The following is a 20,433-nucleotide window of genomic DNA, read 5'->3' on the forward strand; positions in this document are numbered from 1 at the left end:
TTAACCTTGACCCACAGTAACAGTCTAGGCAGCAGGCAGGGGAGTCTACAGTACTTTATGAATGCACTTTATGTGAAACTGGTCTGTTATGGTTAGTGAGCAAGTAGTCTGTATCCGGCAACAAACTCAAAGCCATCCCCACTTGTACTGCTTGTACAGAACATTTGGGGGGACCACTCTACTGGTGAGATGTCTTGCTCATTCAAACATTCAGGATATTTTTAAAGAGGAGACCCTTATCAATTCAGAGATACCAGGGTATTTAATAAGGGATCTAAGTGAGGAAAAATCTCCACTAGAACACATGTATTTGTTTATCCCCTAGAACTCTATGTTGGACAAAGCGATACTGCTGAGATATATTACTGTAAAATTAATTTAAACTCTCACAGAAAATGTTCTGCTGCTCTTGACTCCTGGGTCTGGTTTATGGCAAGTTTATTATTTGCCATTTCCAGTCATTCTGTATGTGTGAGTATTCAAGTACACTCCACCACCCTTTGAAAACTGACCTGGAACGACAGTACATTGAGAAGAGGGTGACAATAGCGTTTTAATGAATGTGAATGCTAAGCATTGGTAACAGTTACATCACAAGTACTGTAACAATGATCTTGCCGGCAGCCTTGATTGAGGACAAGTATGCAGTATTAGTAACTGAGCAGCTTTTTTCTGCCCACAAACACATCGACAGGGTTGTTATTCCTGCGTGAAACATGGGGTGCAGATGTGTGTTGCATTACTGTAATGTGATTTCTTGAATTTTAAAAAGGCACTGTAGCTTGTCTTTACTTGTTTTACAGTCAGCCTGATTTTCTCGTTTACAGAGTCGCAACGCTCTTGGTTCTGCCTCACTAATTCTTAACGGTTAAATACATTTTACTGCGTACATTTTCGGTTGTCTCAATAACTTACCTGCTGCTTGTTTTCTTTCGAGTATGGCAGCATGGTAGACACGTGAAACATGAGCTCATGCCCTTGGTATACTGTATATATAGAGTTAATTCCTGTAGTGTCGTCTGTTAGGAATTCAAACACACAGGCATTCATTAGCAAACTAAGACCGTTTAGAAAGCAATGGGATTTACAATGCTAAATGCTTGTTCTAAAGTGCTAATTAATGCATGGCAGGTTGCAAAAATAATGGATCGTCTCTCGTTTTCTCTTCATATTGTTATGCTGTGATATGACATTCTACAAGAACACATCGTTTTAATGGATGATGCTAAATGATTGTTCAGAATAATACAATTACACTACTGTACAAACACATGTATTAACACAATAAGTACCAAATTATTTTTTCTTTGAAAAAAAGAGACCCAAGTTGTGTTTGTCATTTGATACATTCTGAATCAATATTTCTTAACAGAAAAAAATGTAACTCCTTTATTGTGGCTACAAACTGCTGCATCCTATTCTGAGGACAGTCAAGTTAGACGTTAGTAGCGAAATTTCACGCCGTCTATGAAGCTCAACACAGTAAATGGAGACACTATCATCCCTGCGGGTAGGAAAACACCAGAAAAAAATAAAAACATGATTCATTTTTAGGCTTCAGTTTCTTATTTTATATTGAGGCATTATAAAAGGGCTATATTTGCAGAATTAGCATTTTCATTTAGACTAAACCTTTGCAGTTAACTCAATTAGAGGAGGTTATCCTAACATTATGGGTAAAGAAAACATTTAAATAGCAGATAGATGACAGTTAAAAATGCTGCAAAAAAAAATACGAAAGTAGCCCTGTCCTCAAATGAGGACAATGGCACTGAATGGGTTAAAGTGTTACCATGTGATGAATATCTTATTCAGTATATAGGACGAGACAGTACGTTGGGACGTTTGCTTACTTTTGGTGTCGAGTCCTCCCCTGTAGCCTGCCCAGCCTCTTAATGGAATTGAGTCCCCAAGTAGGTTTAAAAACTTGTCAAAGCTTTCGCTTCCAGTTTCTGTTCAAGCCAATAGAAACGACACAGTGATATAAACAAAAACGCATCTGGCAGCACGCTTAACAACATTCGTATCAGTTCAATTGGGCACTCACCGTTACTAAACATTTCATCATCCGTGAGCTGCCCGTCTTTGGCATAAAGAACTCCAAACTTGAAGTTTACTGAACCCTGGGAAGATTAAAACGAATACAGCTGAAGTGGCACAATTCATTCAGCAAGTCCCCCCTCCCATCATGCAATGCTGCAGCAGATACAGGAAATAATGTAGCAAATGTATAGGTAACGTTTCCAAACAAAGCTTTATAAATCTAATTGAAACCATAAACCATACTATACTATGCAGCCATGAAAACGGCAGCCGCCAAGCTGAAACAGCATATTTAGTAAACTTGTATGTGAAGAGCTCTAACAAGCATTGGGCTGGGCTTGCAAAGCAGAAATTGACTCTCGTCAACCCCCTTCAGGGTTATCACTAATAAGTGCACTATCATAGTTTTTTATTATGCATCATTACAACATTATACATTTTAGTTACTTACCTCTTGCTCCTCTAACACTAGCAGGTCCTGTAAATAATAATAATAATACAACTGTTTAACTTAAGTTTTCTTTTTTATTGAAAGGGTGTATGACCACCTTACTGTACAAGTATACCTGACAGCATGTGTATGAACCCTTTCATGCATGGAGACCTCATGTGGGGATGGATACAAAACATTCTTCCAGTGTTTTATAAGGGGACAGATGGAAGACGCAAATGCATGATGACCTCATATGAGGATGACATATATTATATACAATGCAATTTGATCTAGGTTTTTATATCAAGTATACACAAGTAGTTCTTTCTTGAAAATCCCAATTAGGAATATATACTGTTGTTAAGAATGTGATCATACACTAGTGTGTTTATTTCCTAGAAGGGCAAAGAAAGAAAGAAAAATAAATGAACACCCACCTTTTGAATCTCTGGACTGAGAATTTCCCTGGGGCCCCGTTCAAACCTGTCAAGGTTCATGGCACTGGAAAGTAAATTAAAAGCTGAAGTGATTTTCAGCTCTGTGGTGCAGGCTGTACAGTCGTGTTGATGTGGCTAAGTAGCTGGAATCTCAGTAGCTTTCCTTTAAAGCTGTAGTCCCTCATACACCTCTCAGACGCCACCCCATTCCCACACTCTGTTCTTAAACTGAATCAGTCTTATACACTACTTGGAATATGATGCCAGAACAGCTGGTTTGAGATGCCATCAAAAATGTACCTGCGAGTCTGTCCTTAAACTAAAACAGGCCCTGTGAACTAATGTAAAGTCTGTTTTAATGAATAAAATACATATTTACATTATGAATCTATTCTAGACTGTTGGCTTCTTTAACATCCGTCTAGAAAACGTTCATAAATGTTAAATTATATATTTTTTTTCATAAAAACAAACTTTGAGAAAAAAAAACCCAATAAAACTAAAGTGCTGTGAATAGGATCTCATACTGCGTGTACGTCGGGTTTAAGCTTCTGATTATTAGAAACAGACAGCTGTTTAAGTCCAAGTTATCTCTATTTGTGTTCAACGTCTTTCTAAAGCAAATGTGTTGCTTGCAGCTGATTGCAATCCTTAAATTGCTTCATTTTTGACCTTGGGAATGGGTTAATGTGCTGTCTATGTGGAAGGTTGGAGAATCGCAGGTGAGATGCAGGCTACGTTATGCCGCCTTTTGCCAACTCCACAGCTTTTTTCAGGTACCATGTTACTGTGTGAGGAACTAGCGGCTTTTGTATCTGCACTGGTCAGACAAAGAACAGTAGCAAATCAAATATAAAAGGCATCCCCGATCTGGAGTGATTTTAAGATTTCATTAGCAGATACTGTACACAAACACTTGCCTTAAAATTGACTTGACAGATAGGGTTTTTGTTGGGCTGTAAGGGAGGCATATTTTCAGAGTTCCCTGCAAGGCAGAAAGAGCAAAACATTTGTCATCAGACATACATCAATAAGAAACAGGAGGCCTCATTTTCAAAGCTTTTCCTCCATTCTTTAATTAACTACAAGAGGACAAATCATGTTAATGTTACAAAATGAGATATAAAACACCTTGAGCGGGCTTAAGAGAACTTGATATATAAAACACAGTTGTTTGTTAATAGTATTACCTCTTTAAAAAAAATAGGAATCATGTAAAGACTGGAGTAAACGCTTGGAGAGTATGGCCCAGGATTTCTTGCTTCCTCAGCGGGGCATGTTAATGGTTATAATCTGGTGTACTAAGTGGACTTGGAAGTTAGCTCTATTGAGGGAGGGCTTTTGCTAGCAAAAAACTGCACCATAATCATGTACATTCTTATACAGCTATAGGTTATTACCAATGTTAAATCTTTAACTTACATCAATACTAAATGTGCATGTATTTCTTGACTCCTTTGTCAGGATATATGTTTTATTTTTATTTTTTTTGGCTGACAGGACATGCAGGTTTTAAATCATGCAACAATTGATGAGCCAGGATAACTCATTCTAGATGTCTGTTACTAGGAGGATGATGGGAAATGTAGTTCTGAGAGGTCCATGCGGGTACATGGGAAGCCATCTTGAGGCAGGGAATGCAATTTAAAAGTTTTAAAAAAGTGGTCAAAATGTAAAAAAAAATAATAATTTAAATAATACACACACCTTACGTAAACAGTTGTAGCAACACATGGGAACATGTAACACAATCAAATAAAAAGGTCTTTATATACCCTTTAAATGTGGAAGTACAATTAAAACTGTCACTGAGGTAATTGAAGAATTTTGATTGAATCTCGCAAGTAGAGCACATGGGATTTCTGCTGCAGAGCTGGAGTGAAATAACTGAAGGATGCTTCCCTTATTAAGTCTAGCCCTAGGACCTACAAAACACTGCTGTTTCCAGGCCTTAAGAGACTTCCCTAGCAAGTGCATCCTGCTGGCTCCCATCAGACATTACGATCGTTTTGTTATTTTAATAACCTTCAAGATTTATATGAAGATGTCATTTTAAAAGACGGCATCTGGCAACTGGTTTAAAGGTATAGGGATCTTTGGAAGGCTATACCTGTTAAACTCTGTTTACTAGATAGAGTTTTCACTAGGCATGCCATGCTTGTATAAGGAGAGCCTCTTTTAAAAAGGGAAAGCCTACACTGTCTTACACTTATCTGTCGTTTCTACAAAACACAGAAAAAAATTATCACAATGGATCAAAATCTACTTTCCTGTTGCTACAAAATCAATGTGTAAACACATCATTTATATGATAACATGTCACTGATATTTAGCTGGTTTAACTCGCATTTATAGATAGGGCAGCACTATGGAACCACTGAATCACATGCCCCTGTAGTCCGTAACCTTGCTATAGAGGTTCTTTCTAATTGGATTTTATTTGATCTACCGTATCAGGTATACTGTAGGTCCTCATATTGAGGTGTGCCATACAGTAATGCCTCAGGCCATTTAGATATTCACAATGGGCAGACCGACTGCCACAGGGGAAGAAACTGTGTGTGTGTATGAAATGGTTTCTATTGAATGATCCAGCGTTTTATATTTTGATGCAAACTGCTGGTTTTTACTTTGATGGGCATCAAAGCATTTTTCTTTTCAGACCCCCCCCCCCCCTTCTCTGCAACAGCTTGGAGATGCAGTCAGGCTGAACATTGCCTCAGGTACTGCCACAGCAATCTGTGGAATGCAAAAGAAGGAGGACACCAGCTTAATTCCCCCCCTCCCCTCCCCTCCGCCCTCCACCCAAATATCTTTGTTAATGGAGCATGGTTTTGTGAATTATTTTTCACCCTGAAGCAGTCTGTTCCTCGGGGGAGAGCGAACATCCCTCTGCATTATGTAAGGAGAATGCTCTGCTTGGCCCGATCAGAAACGATCTGCGCTGTCTCTGCGATTTCAGCTTGGGACTTGACTGGCTGTGTCAGGATGGGAGCTTTTCCTTCTTCAGAAGCAGAAGGTCAATGCACCAGCAGCTTAATACACTTAGCCACCACTGCACTCCAGCTCTGCTGAGGCTGCGACTGGTTTTCAAAAACCCAAGCTGTCTGTTCCTGGCTTCAGCAGCAATGTCAATTAATGTTTGCCCCCGGAGACTGAGTACTTGGAAATGGTTGTGCCCCCCTCCCTCCTGCCAAAGTTAATTTGGACCGCAGCCAAAGATTTTGCATCACCTAGAATTTTAGGATTGAGACTATTAAAAAATATATTATAAAAAAATAATATTATATATATATATATATATATATATATATATATATATATACATATACACAGTATGAACCCTTTAATTATCTGTTTATTATAGTGGATATTCTCTATCTGTCTCAAGAAGTGCTGTTTACCCCACGATCAATGAAACAGGTTAACCTAGAAAAAGATTACGAATGTATTTAGGGATTAATAATCCATATTCGCAAAACAAGACCACCGCATACTGGCAACATTGCATGTACAATTGCCACTTGATTACTGCCTGAAATAGTTATGGATTACATAGTACTGTATATTCACTTTTAAAAATGAAAACACATGTTACTGGTTTGGAGAAGTATGAATTTACGATACAAATCTTCTTTCTAATTCTTTTTACTCCCGATGCTCGCGATCTCACCTCCGCTTCACGCGGTGAGGAGCAGCTCAGGTCACTTACCGTTTTCCTCCAGAGAATGGCGCGGTACTGTGGCACCCGCTGGTTGTTTTGGTCGGAGAGGACAACGGACAGGTAGAAAGGATTCTTCTCGGCATCTGTGCCGACATAGTTTTGATGCACTGAAAGAAAGAAAGAAAAAAAACATCAAATGCAAGGAAAAACACCTTTGAGCAGAAAGGTTAGAGACTAACCTTGTCATGCTATGCTACACACACAGTGGATCAGGAATCTATCGTTGAAAACATATCTACTGTTAAAGGACAAGCCTTTTGTCTTCTCGTGCTTATTCAATAGTTTTTCCTCGGATGGAAAATGTGTTGTTTGTCCACCAGGGCAACAGTTAGTGATTGTTTTTTAAACAGCTTCTACTGATATTATTAAAGATCTTGTGGCTGGATTCTACTCTGTGTTACAAAAATGTGTTGTTCTAAAACAGGGATGAGAGGAAAGATTTCCAAAAAAACCCAAGTAAAGCGGATACTTTGATGCAACTCGGAACTCTAGAACGTTTCCAATGCTGGTCTAGAAGCTGCTCATGCTTATTTTATGAATTAAGTTTACCTTACCTTCCTGTGGTCTGAAAGCGCTATAACATGCCCGATACCAAGTTAGCGGTAATGCATTTTTAACGATCTACATCATTAGGTACAACTGGGTTTGATTTATCACTATGTTGGCATGGTTATTATAAGGTAGCCAGCCACATTTTAATTGTGTTAGCTCTGGGGAAGCGGTCTGCAAAGCTTCAAGCTATTCCACTAAATTAGGTTTGATTTTTATACAACATTTAGCTCCATTTTGTTAATTATGGAGCTTGTTGGAGGATATGCAAACCATTGTTTTCGATCCTTGAGTATTTTTTTTTTGTGGTTAATTCAAATACAGTAGGTAATGACCCACATACCTCTTCCCCTCTCCTTCTCATCCTTGGTGTTGTCTTTAGTAGATCCAGACAGCAAAAACATTTCTTTGTAGACATCAGACCTTGCTTAGTGTCTCCTAATTAGACAATACTTTGGAGAAGAAGACCAATCTTGCTGCACAAAAGGAGTGCTTTGTGTATGTGTTGAGGCTCTGCAATATTCTCATTGACGCAGCAGTGAGGGAGAGCTCTCCGTCCGTTACAACAATTAGCACTAATGGGTTCAGAAGCAGGGGGCGAGATTAAAAGTTAACATAGATCTTTTCTATTCTTCCGTCAAGCTCTGGAACCATTACCTGAGCGCAGGTGCATTACAGGCTTTAAGAAAGCTTTGAGAATTGTATTCGCAAATTGATCTATGCCTGTAGTCAGTCTTGTTTTTGCTTTTTTGTCCTTTGGTATTATATTTAAATACGATATATTCTATCCATAAGATCAATTAACAAAGAGATATCTGAGCCTGATTCTATTACTCTGTCACGTGCAGATATTTATGCAGGGCAATTTTGTTCTTAACCCTTTTCTGGAAAAAGGCTTTGGTGCTGTCCAGTATGTTATGTCATGATCGGATGGAACAATTTCCATCCGATTGCAGTGAGGTCATTATCTAAAAGTAAGCCCTCGACCTCCATTAATAACTTGACAGGTTTCCCTGCATTTTCCTAATTACAATGAACAAATCCCAGAGAACCATTCTGGTGTTTTGAGCAGTAAGGGAAAATGTTATCTGATGCAGCTGTATACTTCAGCACTCCTGTTCTATTGCAAAGCATTTAATCCTCTTAAATTGAGGAATACATTAATACCTCCAGGTAGGAAAAATGGGAAAATCCTATTTTTTGCAACCGTTTCTCTTCAGAAAGTCATCATGGGAAATGCTGTTCTCATTCTATTACGTACAATATTTAAATGCTCGCTATTTAATTGCATAGATGAATGAGCTCAATAGTGTTATATTATATATCAGCCACTCAGTCACACACACATAGCATTCTGTACCTAGAAGAAAAGCATCCAGGGCTTAAACCTTCAGAAACCTGAACTGCATACAAATGACCACAGAGAGTCACTTTGACAGGCTAGAGCTGGTTAGAAATACAGCCTTAACACAGGGCTCTCAAGATGTACAGTAAAACCATGTCTAAATACCTAAATAAAAATGATTAAAATAGGACTCATCCTACAACTGTAGCTATGTTCTACTGAGACTGACATGCACAGCTGAGTGATTTTCATGGTACACATTATGATTAGACTCTAGTATTCTAGGTGGGGTCTACTGTACTGTAGATCCTCCATCTGGATTAGGGTTTATAGAATAAACATTCACATACACACACACAACAAGGTGCTGTGCAGCAGATAAAACTCAACAAGACGATCTGACAGCAAACCATACTGCAGATTTGTGAAGCTTACAAATACACCCCAAATTACACTGTGCATTCTGCTCGGCAAAGCAAGTAATGATAGCAGGACCCAGCGCTCTGATGTTATACAAGCAAAACGAAAAAAACAAAACAGCTTCTTTCTGTAGCGAACCTTCTTACTTATTGATTGCTAACAAATACAGCTGTTACTGTTAAGATCACAAGATGGCGTTTTTTAAAAACCCAATCATTGTGTATTAGTTGGCTGAAACCGTTAACCTTTATTAAGTGGCAATATAGTGTTGTTTGAGGCAAACTTGGATACTTCCAATAATTTGAGCTGGGTTTTGATCACTTCACAAGGTGTTAAGCCACCAATCGCTGTCATTTTTGTAGGCTTTCCTTCTCATCTTTCCCGGATTCTCAAACTTTTTAATGCCCGCCTCTCCTTGATTTCCAATCTTGTTTACTAAACATGGAGTGTCTTTCTCAATCTCATAGCCTGGGATTTATTTTGTTTAATCTATCCACAGAGGATAAACACTTTAGTGCTATGGCTTTATATGCAAGTAAGTTTATACCCTCTTTCCAGACCCTGTTTCTTAAGCATGTAACAGGCAGTGTGATGGCCTGGAATGCACAACTGTTCTGGAATCTGCTGATAAATCTATGCTTTAAAGGGTATACTGATTAATACACTTATTCAGTAACCTAATGGAGCTAGCTCATGCATGTTACATTTGTCATCTTCCATCAACTTCAAAACGCTAAATCAAAATGCTAAGGTAAACCTGGTAAGAAACTCAGTCAAGTAGACGCTGAAGAAGGCACAGGCCGAAACACCTGTCTACTTCAGTGAGTTTCTTTTAAGTTTTACCTTCCATTTGTTTCCCTGACAAGGACGCTCATACAGTAAAGGGGAAGAGATTACAGCAAGAGGCATTGCTGTGCAATTTGATATACGGCTTATATATATATATATATATGCTCTATCCTTGCTTGAGGTAGCGTGCACACAGCTTGTATTCTAGGTTGTTCTACACAATACAATCCACTGAGCTATGAATAAGACAATTAAACATTGTTTTACTGCAGCTTTTATTTGGCAGCATTACAGTAAAACCATAATAAAGCTGTCTGACGTTTAAGTACTGTATAAATAAAACGGATGCGTCACTGACAGTGAAGTTACTAGCCTTAATACAAGTTAGCTTCTAAACCTGTGTATCTAACTTTTCTTCTGCTCTTTGCAGTGCTATTGTTTGTTGTGTCGGGCGAGTTGTATTTCGTTTATGTTTTAGCTGCGAGAATTGACCTGCGTACAAACCTATTTTTGTTTTTACCCGTCACGCGGGAGCCATAAGGAATATTCTCATGAAGTAATATGAAGGAGAGCGAGCGGTGTGCCGCGTGGTGTCTCATATATAAAGAAGTGGTTTACCTTTTCCTAGGAAGTATTTGAAATACCATCTGGTGTGGTACTCTGGATTCTCCAGGTGCACATCCGTCCTGCGCCAGATACCAGGCCTGTAGTCCGTGTTCTAGAACCAAACCAACAAGAACACAGGAAATCAGAACATTCCATTACACTCACATTACTGGAGCGTTTTACAGTGGACTGTATTTTAAGTTGCTTTAATTTGCAGCTATGGCCAAAAGTTTTGCATCATCTAGAATTTTAGAATTGAGACATAATAAAAAATGGAACTATTTGAACATCATTTAGATCTTTTATTTAACATCATGTAATCAAAGAAAACTACAAAATGATATCGCAAAAGCCTACCGGAAGCCATAATAGTAGTACATTATTTCATGTTAGATGAAATCCCATTAAGTATATGGAAAAGTCAATGTGTTAATGTAACATTATTCAGTAGTTTTCATTTTACTTATGTATAGCATCCACTGTAACAGTATGGTGTTACTGCAACAAATTCTGCCATTTTAATGTTGTTCTCAGAAACAACGTTACGATTGATGCAATTCACTCTTTAATAATTTATTCCAAATGAAAACTTTTGCACACATAATGTATTCACTTTAACTTTATATGCCAATAATAATGATAATAATCATAATTAAGATATAAAGACACGCTTTACAGTTCAGGCATTAGGAAAGAAAACTAAATAGTTTCACTGGGGAAAAAAGAAGGTTATTACTGAACATTTCAAAAGTGTTGTTTCATCAGATTATCCATTATCTCTAGGTATTGTTTTAGCAAAGCGCAGCTGTCATCCTCTGACATTACACAAGCCAAAAACAATACTGTTATATTAAGCACTTCAAGGAGGATGCATCAATTTCCATTTCCGTGGAATATTAACAACTGACAAACGATGTATCCCAAAAACAAAGCGATCAGACTGTTCCTACAGCGAACACAGATAGCTCTCTTTGCATAATCTATTCTTTTATAATGATAATTATAACACACACACACACACACACACACACACACACACGTATTGTTTTCTACACAACGGGGACTGCCGTGCACATTATTATTACCAATGATCTGTGAAAATGAATTACCACGTGCAGAAGAATTACATTTCCAAGGCTCTCGGGACTAAAACGTTTTTATATCCCCCACAGGGTGATGCATACCTCCAGTGAAATCGCCTATATGTAACTACAATATAGCTTTTTATTAGCACAGAATCAATTAGATTGGGAATGATCTTCCCTCTTCGCTAACTAGGTACAATGCAGTGTCTAATTTATGTCAAACTGATGTTTGCTGCTGGAAGAAAACTGCCACCAATGGTCATTTCCACAATTCAAATCTTACCAACCATGGAGAGCAAATGCATCCTTGTACTCATCTGGGATTTGACTTGTACCTGCAGAGGTCTAGCACAAAAACAGACGCCATTAAAGCATTACCGCGCACACAATAGAACTACCATCTTATGCTGTTCGTATTAGTAAAAATGACATGTGGCTCGCCTCCATTACAGTCAAAATGTGCACAGGGGCTCCTCCGCTTAAAGAAACGGAAGAACGAAGCATCCATCAGTGCCACAGCTAAACTATTCTGACTGCTTCCAATCTGACGCATTCCTGTTTCTCTAGATCAGGTGCTCATATTGGATGCTCAATGCTTCTGTAAGACAGTAAAACAATGGGGTCTATTCAGTTGAGCTAAGTGGTGGCGGATCCAAATACAGACGCTGCTTAGATCACTAAAATAAGACACTGTGTAGCACCGATATGAAAACATAACGATGAGTCTCACACTCATGACTTGACAATCTCTCTGGTGTATTTTTGTCTATTAACACCACTCCTCTGTATTTAGTGCCTCTGCAATTCGGTTATATTGCGGTCCTGGACTTGGCTCCCCTTTTCAACAGTCTTTAAAAGGTAACCGCTAGAAACTAACTGTGGGTGCCTCTGAATATGAATTACCCCAGCAGGCTATCGTTGAACATTTTGCCACCTGTTAAAGTGAATTAATTGAAAGTTTACTGGCTGTGTACGTATACGGACAAAAGGACGTGTTTGTAGCAGATAAGCTGAAAGCTGTTGAGCCAGTGGAAAGCGGAGCTAATCCAGTGGGTGTTGCACGTGGTTTGAAAGCTGGAGAGTTGCAACATGATACGCTCCTGTCAGAACATTACACGAGAATAAGAGCAAGCAGAAAAAAAGGACACCCTTTACTTTTCAAAGTTGAACTGACTGTCTGTAGGTTACGTTTCTGTTTTTAACAACAAAAGTAAGTCGCTGATTTTTTTAATTTTCTTTTTACTTTTACTCATGTCATTTTGTTTAGCAATACAGTAGTTACTACTGGTGCAGTATGTCATTTCTGAATTTTACTGTGAATTTTACAGGATTTGCTGATTTTCACTAAATCTGTAAAGCAGTAAAGTACATTTTTCTACGTGTGTCTCGATACATCGCTGGAAACATATTGGACCCTGACATCCGCGATGAGTGGCTGGTGGAGGCTTATTCCTGGAAGGGTGCTATTTGAATGAATTAAATGGTATTTAGATCAAGCGAATATAGCCCAGTATATCCTGTAGCACTGGTATGGTGTGGAACAAATTGTGAATCCCCTTAGCGGACATCTTCAAGCTATGTAATAGCTCAGGAATAAAAACAGATTTAAAAATAAGATTGCCTTCCCAATAGGAGACCCACAGCAGTGCTGCCGTTACTTGCACTGTGTCCCCCCGGCTCCCCTTGATGCTGCTAAATAGAAACTCACAGACAGCTTTCGACAGCCTACAAATCCCTGTGCAATCGTGAGCCCACACAGCACTGCAGAGGAGCCCACAGGTGGAAGCTGATGGCTTCTGCAGGTGATTCAGCAGCAAACAGGTGAACAGGTGTTACAGTCTGTCTGTGGGATACAGCACATTCTATAAAGGGACTATAGAGGAAGAGGGAGGGGCAGGGGGTGTTAAAAAAAATAAATAAAAAATATATAGTACTGGTATTTGTAAGGAGAGCCCTGCAATGTAATGCTAAACAGTTTACTGTAGGCAACCTTTACTTTGTGTTTTTTTACAGTTTACTACTTTGAGCCTTTAAATACAGATTATTTTCTTCCTAACCAATGGTTTTATATCTATATCTATCTATCTATCTGTCTATATATAAACTCCATTCCTTATTAAAACAGTAATATTGTCTTGTTTATTGCCAATGAAACATTGAATACTGGGATTGGATTGGGCATCAGATCCGAGGTACATCTTCTGCCTTACTGGTAAACGGATGAGCTATCTGTCGTAAAGACTGACACCTTAACATCTTCTCAATATCCATCGACACAAATTAAGCCCTAAAGAAATCGTGGCAGGCTGCACTACGTGGTAAACATTTGTGTTTAGGACTCTACACAGTAAAGGCAGTTGCAACAGACAATGAACCGCATTTCATTAAAAAAAACTCTACTCTATTCGTGCCCCTACTGTACTTACTCAAAGTATAATTCAGCCGTAAGTGAGTGGATCAGCACAACATTATCGGATGTAGTGTTTCTGAAAGGCGAATCTGACACCCAGCTATCCCCAGTGTAGCACCTATTGTATGTTTCTAAGTGTTCAGTGGCTGCCTCTAATCAAGTTGACAGTGTATTTCTGGCACGCGTGTTTGCTGTGTCAGGCCCTTGAGCGAAGCAAGTCGGGTCTATCATACAAGGAGTGCAAGAGAAAGTCCACTCTCACCTTGATTAGAGGTAGCCACCGAACACTTAGAAACATGTCAGAAGTCATTACATTTAAATAAAACACCAGGTGAATGCCCAATGTTAGCGCGCTTCATCTGTTTTTATAGAACCTGCTGTGCTTTAAACGGTTACAATGCTTTGTCATTGACATTCTGAGCAGGAGATCTACTCTCTCAGTGAAATTGTATAGTTGCCACTAGTAGGTTCCTTACGGAGACATGGTTTATAATGTATAATATAAGTGTTGTAGGCAAACATTAATGCAGGTCCAGTCTCACATGTGCAGTTTTGAAAGAAGCACGTGTTCTAGTAAAGACAAAATGATATCTAATGTCACATTAGGGTTCAGAAAAGCTCTCTGTTTGCATGCCTTAGTTTCAGGCAGTCAGTACATCTGCAGAGTGAAATTCCACCTTCTTTTCTGTCATTAACCAATGAGCTGCTTCAACCAGGTGCTTGTTTCGCTCCAAGCACTGACCCGATTCACCCAGTTCATTGTCCACCTGTCAAGGGTAGATGTTTCGGCAATCAAATACAGGTTTATAAATTGACATTATAAAATCAGACTGACACTGCCAAAAAGGGATTGTCTGCCCCACTCCAAAGGCTTACTCTGTCCATCCATGAACAGCGATTATATTGAAGAATCTCTTTTAATTACGCATGCCGTACACAAGGAACCATCTGAAAAAACGTTCCAGATTCTCTTGGCATCCATTGTTCTTTTCTTTCCCTTAAGCCAAAAAACATTTCTGTTGCTTTAATGCCTTTGCACATTCATGCTTGAGTATACAGGAGAAACCAACCCAGTAGTTGCCATGCTGATGCGCAGCAGGAGAACATAGAGAGAAGACAAGGGAGTAGACGGGACTCTTTTTTTTTTCACACAAGTTTGTTTTTCCCAGACATTATTTTATTTCCCCGGTGTTTGATGTGCAGCCAGGAGATGTTGCTCAGAGATCAAAGTGGAGATGAAAAGGCTTCGACATAGAAAGATCTCTGCAAAACTACTCTTCCTTATTCTCCCTCAATTCAAACCGTAAGGGAGCCCAACATGGGGTGCATTTACATTTTCTAAATGCTGCTGTCATTTAACAGGAGCCTCTTTATCAGCCTTACTGGATGCAGTATAAATATGGTAGAAAGAGATCCAACAAAAGGATGAGGGTTACAATTTTAAGTGCAGCAGTATTTAGATCCGCCACTGTGTAGATCATTAAAATAGACGACTTAGTTGTTTAGTTTTGGTTAACAGGTGTTTTACCTCTTTCCAAAAACAGGAGTTAATTAAAAGACGCTTTGAAAATCTGGCCCATTGTGTGGGTTCTACTTCCTAACAGTTATGTTTGAATAAAGTCTGTAGTACAATTAAAAAAAAAAAAAAATACTAAAAACATCCTTGTGATTGGAGGGTTGGTGTGTAATCTTTGAAAAGACCACGGAAGCAATACCCCATGGGCTTCTATTATAGAACGATTGCCAGCAGTCTGGCTATTATTAAGAACTTCACAGTATACACCTGTATCCTCCAGGCTTTTGCACTGACCTCATCAGAAGATCCATTCTCCACCCGGAACCTCCCAGCTCTCTGTATCGCCCCATCCGCATCGCTTGAAATCAGCTGAAAGAGGAAAAATGACAGTTCCTTTTAGTTAAGATGACATACAGACTAATGAAGCAAGTTAAAGAAACGTTTGCTGTATGATGTTAAATACCACAACTGCCTACAGTTTAAAGACCCAACTTCAGAAGGCTTCTGAGGTCTTAAACTAGGTACAATTTTCACCTTATAAATAAATTGAATTAAATGCATGCAGTTAAAAAGGGACAGTAATTAAACTTCTACAGATTACTGTTGCAGCGCTGGTAGAGTTGTAACTCCCCATCCTATTTCAGCTGCAGTGTACCAATATGATTACTTGCAGTTTTCCATAGTTTATCTCTCTGTACAATTTACTTGATCACAAACCTTGAATTTCCAGTTTACTACTTTTCTTTCTCCCTCCTTGCCACTGTAACTGGGCGGAGGCTGGACGCGTCTTAACCACAATGCAAAAAGGACGGCTTCGTCTGCATTCGTAGTTTTAGATCTTTTAACCTCCTCTCATCCCACCGACTGGACAGAATCCGCAACGGCAGTGTATCACGCAACACTGCCCAGTTACACCACTCTGTCACTGTGAACTAAACAGACATGCCCCCCACTGCTACATGCAGCAGCAGGAGGTCATGAAAGAATGTCCGCTTCAAGTTTCAATGGAAACAAGAAAAAAATGACATACAAATCTTTCTTTTTAACAAGGTACTATATTACTAACTGAGGGATTCCATTGTATTTCTAATTATCTACTTTAATGTACTGCACTTGTATGACTAATACTCCCACAGTCATGTTTCCAAATGAATGGAGAGAGCTTTTTACTACATCTGGCCTCACGTTTCACTGCATTAACATCTGATGCTACAATCACTAGTCTGGTTTACCTCCCACATCAGGGCACCTACTCTCAAATGTTTTCTGTGTGATTCCTGATGGCTGAGTCACAATACAGCAAAATGTGTTCAAAGCTGCAAAGGTTATGAGAGGGGAAAAAGATCTGCACTAAGCAGAAAATGAAAGCTAAGTGCCAGCCCACACACTATGGAAATGAAACCATCTGCCACGCTGTTACAACTGAAACACGACTCATGCTGTCCGCAGATAAAGTACGATACTTCAAGGAAGAATAAGAAAGAAAACTACTCTGAATGGCAGTGATGGCGAATCAAGGACATATATGGATTTATATGGATAAATATGAATTACGGATTTTCTTTAGTTGGGAAAAACCTTTAGGTTAAACTCAAATAATTTACAAACCCGATCTCATCCGATTTGAATATTATTAGAAATGTCATTACTGCAGAAGAGCAAGGTGAATTAGGGGTAGCAAGATTTTGATGAATTGTCACCCGACAATGTAGAAGTAGGGTATATTAACCATTTTGGTTCCCCCAGTCATCAGTATACAGATAACGGTCACTTGCTCCCAATCCTTTTCAACATAATATGTATTCACCAGACAAACAATACAGGTTGCCTGGCAACACCTAACACAGGAGGCCAGTCTTTTATTCACAATTTAATTTCAGTGTAGTCAAACTATGCCAGGCAGCAATTACCCATAGTATCTAGCTTCTAATTACAGAACGCTGGCTTCAGAAAAGGAGAGATGGGTGAATGCTGCTGTGGGTTTTAATGGGTTGTCTATTCACTGAGCAGCCAAGGAAGTGTGAATGGGCAAAGATGGAGCAAACATGAAGCTAAGTGTCTGGGGAGGCAAAATTGTTAACAGCAAATGGGAGCTGAGGCTTCAAGTAGCTGCTGGAAAGACAGCAGAAGCATGCTGTGAATCAACCTCGCTGTATTAGCACTGCAGATTGCACTGGTGAATTGCCGCTCCCTGTGTGTCCACTCCAGTCATCTACGTGACAGTTTTAAAGATGCGGTAGCGCCCCGTCCTCAAACGGGAGAGCGACGCGGGAGGGTTTTAAGACAGAAGGTGCATGTGTTTAGCAGCGACAAACGTCTTGCTATTCCGACTCGAAACCACACAGCTGACACTCCTCTGCAGTCAAGCCAGGCGCGTTTTGCATTGAAAAGACCTTAAAAAACTGCTTGTATGAAAGGCCCCATGTAAGGTTTCATATTGCACATTTGATGCTCCATTTCTATTTGTAACAATACTAGATTTTGAAGAAAGTTATACTATTTTTTATCAATGAAAGTGACTGGAATTCAGATCTATTTGTTTCTTTTAGTAGCGTAATCAAACAGATCTGAATTGGGACTCTTAAGATAAGATCACTGGCTGGCGGAATTAATGTCTGTCCAAAATCACTCTGATGGAGAAAGTGAACAAAATGACACAGTTCAGCAAATGACAAAGATAACACACACATCACGCTGCCAATTACCTATCAAACTGGACTCTGATGGCTCCCTATGCAAAATGTGCATAAGCTAGAACTACATACACAACAATAGCCAGGGTTTGTATGACGGGCTTAGGCTTTACATTTATCATCTGGGAGTCCTTTATACTAAACCTTCAATGCCAGTCATAACCAAATCACAAAGATTTCCCTATTAACAATCCCAGTTTCACAGGAGCTAAACCACAGGATAATGACTGAAAAATTTACAATACTGATTCAATAAAAAAACATTAAACAGGTGATTTTTAGTGATGCTTTAAATCTAAGCAGTGCATCAATGTCTCCTGTATACCAGCAAGTGGTGAATTCCTGAGAGAGATGCATACATCCCTTAGAAGGTTCAGCCCGAGATTACATGCTACAGACACAGTATGACGCACACTACACACTTTTGCAAGGCTTTTTGAAGCAGGTCTAAGCTGTTTCCACATCGCGCAAGTCCCGATTGCCCTGGGAATGTTGGAAGTTGTAAACCTGATAGCATAACTCCCTGACCCATTTGTCTGAGCTTTTGCGCCACGCTGTATAAACTGTACCATTATATTTGATAGGTTTTGTTTTGCAAGAAAAAAGGAAAATGTTTGCATAATGTGAAAGGAAATGCAGCCTGAAAAAGGTGTGATGCATACAATCACTTTAAATCTTCTAAAAGGATTGGATAATATTTTATTAAAGACATGCAAAATGTAGCACACACTTTTGTATGAATGGGTTGTCCCAACTATGACTGGTTAATTTGTTGTGCAAATTGTTGGATAGTCTGTATTAGCTACAGTATATATACAATGTTATTATGGAAATGCAATGCTATTGTACTGCTACTAGTCAAACAGACAAATGTTTTCATTGGAATTCGTTATCGATGTCTTAATTTGGCATTTCTTATGGATTTTGAGGTTAGTGTGGACTCTAGTAATATGTGAATATGTGTTAACATCTATTTAAATCATACCCCTTGAAAGAAGTTGAATGATTTCATGTGTTATGCGGACAGAATATCTGAGATATATTTTGCACTATATAAATGCTGCATCTCCCTGTGTGGGTGTGTGTGTGTGTGGCGTGCTGAACTTACTGAAACTGAATCTTATGTCGAATCAGTGTCATCTTCACTACACAGGGTAGTCATACTCTACACCCAACTGACAATATTAAAGCAGGTGTTCCTAAGTCTAAATATATAAAAAAAATAGTCGAGGCTTATTGCATTCTGTCTGTAAGATTCCATTTGCCAGAGCTGAACACATCTCCTCATAATCTAAGAAATGCCCTTCAATTTCAGAATTGATATTTAAAGAGGTTACATTGTTTTCCTCTAGCATTTACTAATTACCAGACAAGCCAGGAAGCCAGTGTCTGCTATGATGTATGGCTTTTGACTGCCGTGCACCTGGTAATTGCATTTGTACTGAAATTGCACTGCTCCAGAATGCCCAATTCATCTGGTTTTATTGTCACATTTCCTGCCCTTTAGTGGCATCTCTCCAACCCTGCTCAGATAGGAATCGTGGCTAATGTTATTACAGCAGACTGTAGACCAGCCAGTGCTGTGATTTTATTCACAACGCTTAGTCTTTGGGACCAAAATAACTAAGGAATCCAATTAGAACTCTCACAACAAGATCAACAGGAACAGAAAAGGTAGGAATATGATGATTTATGGAGCCGTGAGGGTCCCATTTGAAAGAACTTTGCTGAGCTCTAATATACCAGTATTCTGGAACAGATAATTGAGACGCTAACGTTACTGGTAAATAAGTAAACTTAAACACTATTGCCCATTTTAACGTGATGTCATTCCCATCTGCCACTAACTATCTAATGCACAGACTTTTCAGATGGCTGTTATCCGTTGACTATAAAATCAGTTGGCAGTGCTGTTGTGAAAAAAAAAAATTTGAATGCTATCCTGTGAAAATTCTGCATTCTGCCGTTTTTAATCTCAGTGATGGAGCGCGTTCTCAAGAAGAATGTCAATGTTATTTCAATTCAAGTCAGAGTCTAGAACTGGAATTTTGCCCATTGTTTGGTGCCTTCATCTGGCGCAGGTTTCATTTCTACGCTGTGCCATGCTCCCATGGTATGGTGCAGTGCAGTAAAGTTTAAGAGTGGTGTGGCAGTGCTGCGGCTTTAAATCGGAACATCTGAAGCAAAGCAACTCGCTGGCGGGAACTTTCAGCAAGCAGCTTATAATACTAATCGTAAAACCAGCAACAGATCCCTTTACAGCCTAAGGAAGGACGCGAAAAAAAAAAAAAGCAAAACGTCAGCCAAATCACATTTTATATGAAGTATCTTTTACTGCGTAGTTCATACGAAAAACTGCACTACAGGGTTGTGTCATAAGCAG

The 20,433-nt window shown here is 39.1% G+C and overlaps 1 protein-coding gene across 7 annotated transcripts in view; it reads right to left on the bottom strand.

The window, feature by feature from the left end:
* LOC117396917 (GTPase-activating Rap/Ran-GAP domain-like protein 3) overlaps positions 1–20,433 on the bottom strand; it is a 108,807-nt gene that overhangs the window by 34,764 nt on the left and 53,610 nt on the right. For 4 of the 7 annotated variants that reach the window (XM_059005313.1, XM_059005311.1, XM_059005312.1 and 1 more), the window contains 9 exons: positions 15,652–15,726; positions 10,359–10,458; positions 6,626–6,744; positions 3,834–3,898; positions 2,914–2,977; positions 2,495–2,521; positions 2,048–2,123; positions 1,854–1,952; positions 916–1,019 (listed from right to left, as the gene is read on the bottom strand). In XM_059005313.1, the coding sequence (XP_058861296.1) occupies positions 916–1,019; positions 1,854–1,952; positions 2,048–2,123; positions 2,495–2,521; positions 2,914–2,977; positions 3,834–3,898; positions 6,626–6,744; positions 10,359–10,458; positions 15,652–15,726 (729 nt within the window). Of the gene's footprint in view, positions 1–915; positions 1,020–1,853; positions 1,953–2,047; positions 2,124–2,494; positions 2,522–2,913; positions 2,978–3,833; positions 3,899–6,625; positions 6,745–10,358; positions 10,459–11,718; positions 11,777–15,651; positions 15,727–20,433 lie in introns of all 7 variants that reach the window. The other 3 variants (XM_059005317.1, XM_059005315.1, XM_059005316.1) reach the window with 1 other exon arrangement.

The sequence above is a fragment of the Acipenser ruthenus genome, chromosome 31 (genome assembly GCF_902713425.1).
Source record: "Acipenser ruthenus chromosome 31, fAciRut3.2 maternal haplotype, whole genome shotgun sequence".
NCBI lineage: Eukaryota > Metazoa > Chordata > Actinopteri > Acipenseriformes > Acipenseridae > Acipenser > Acipenser ruthenus.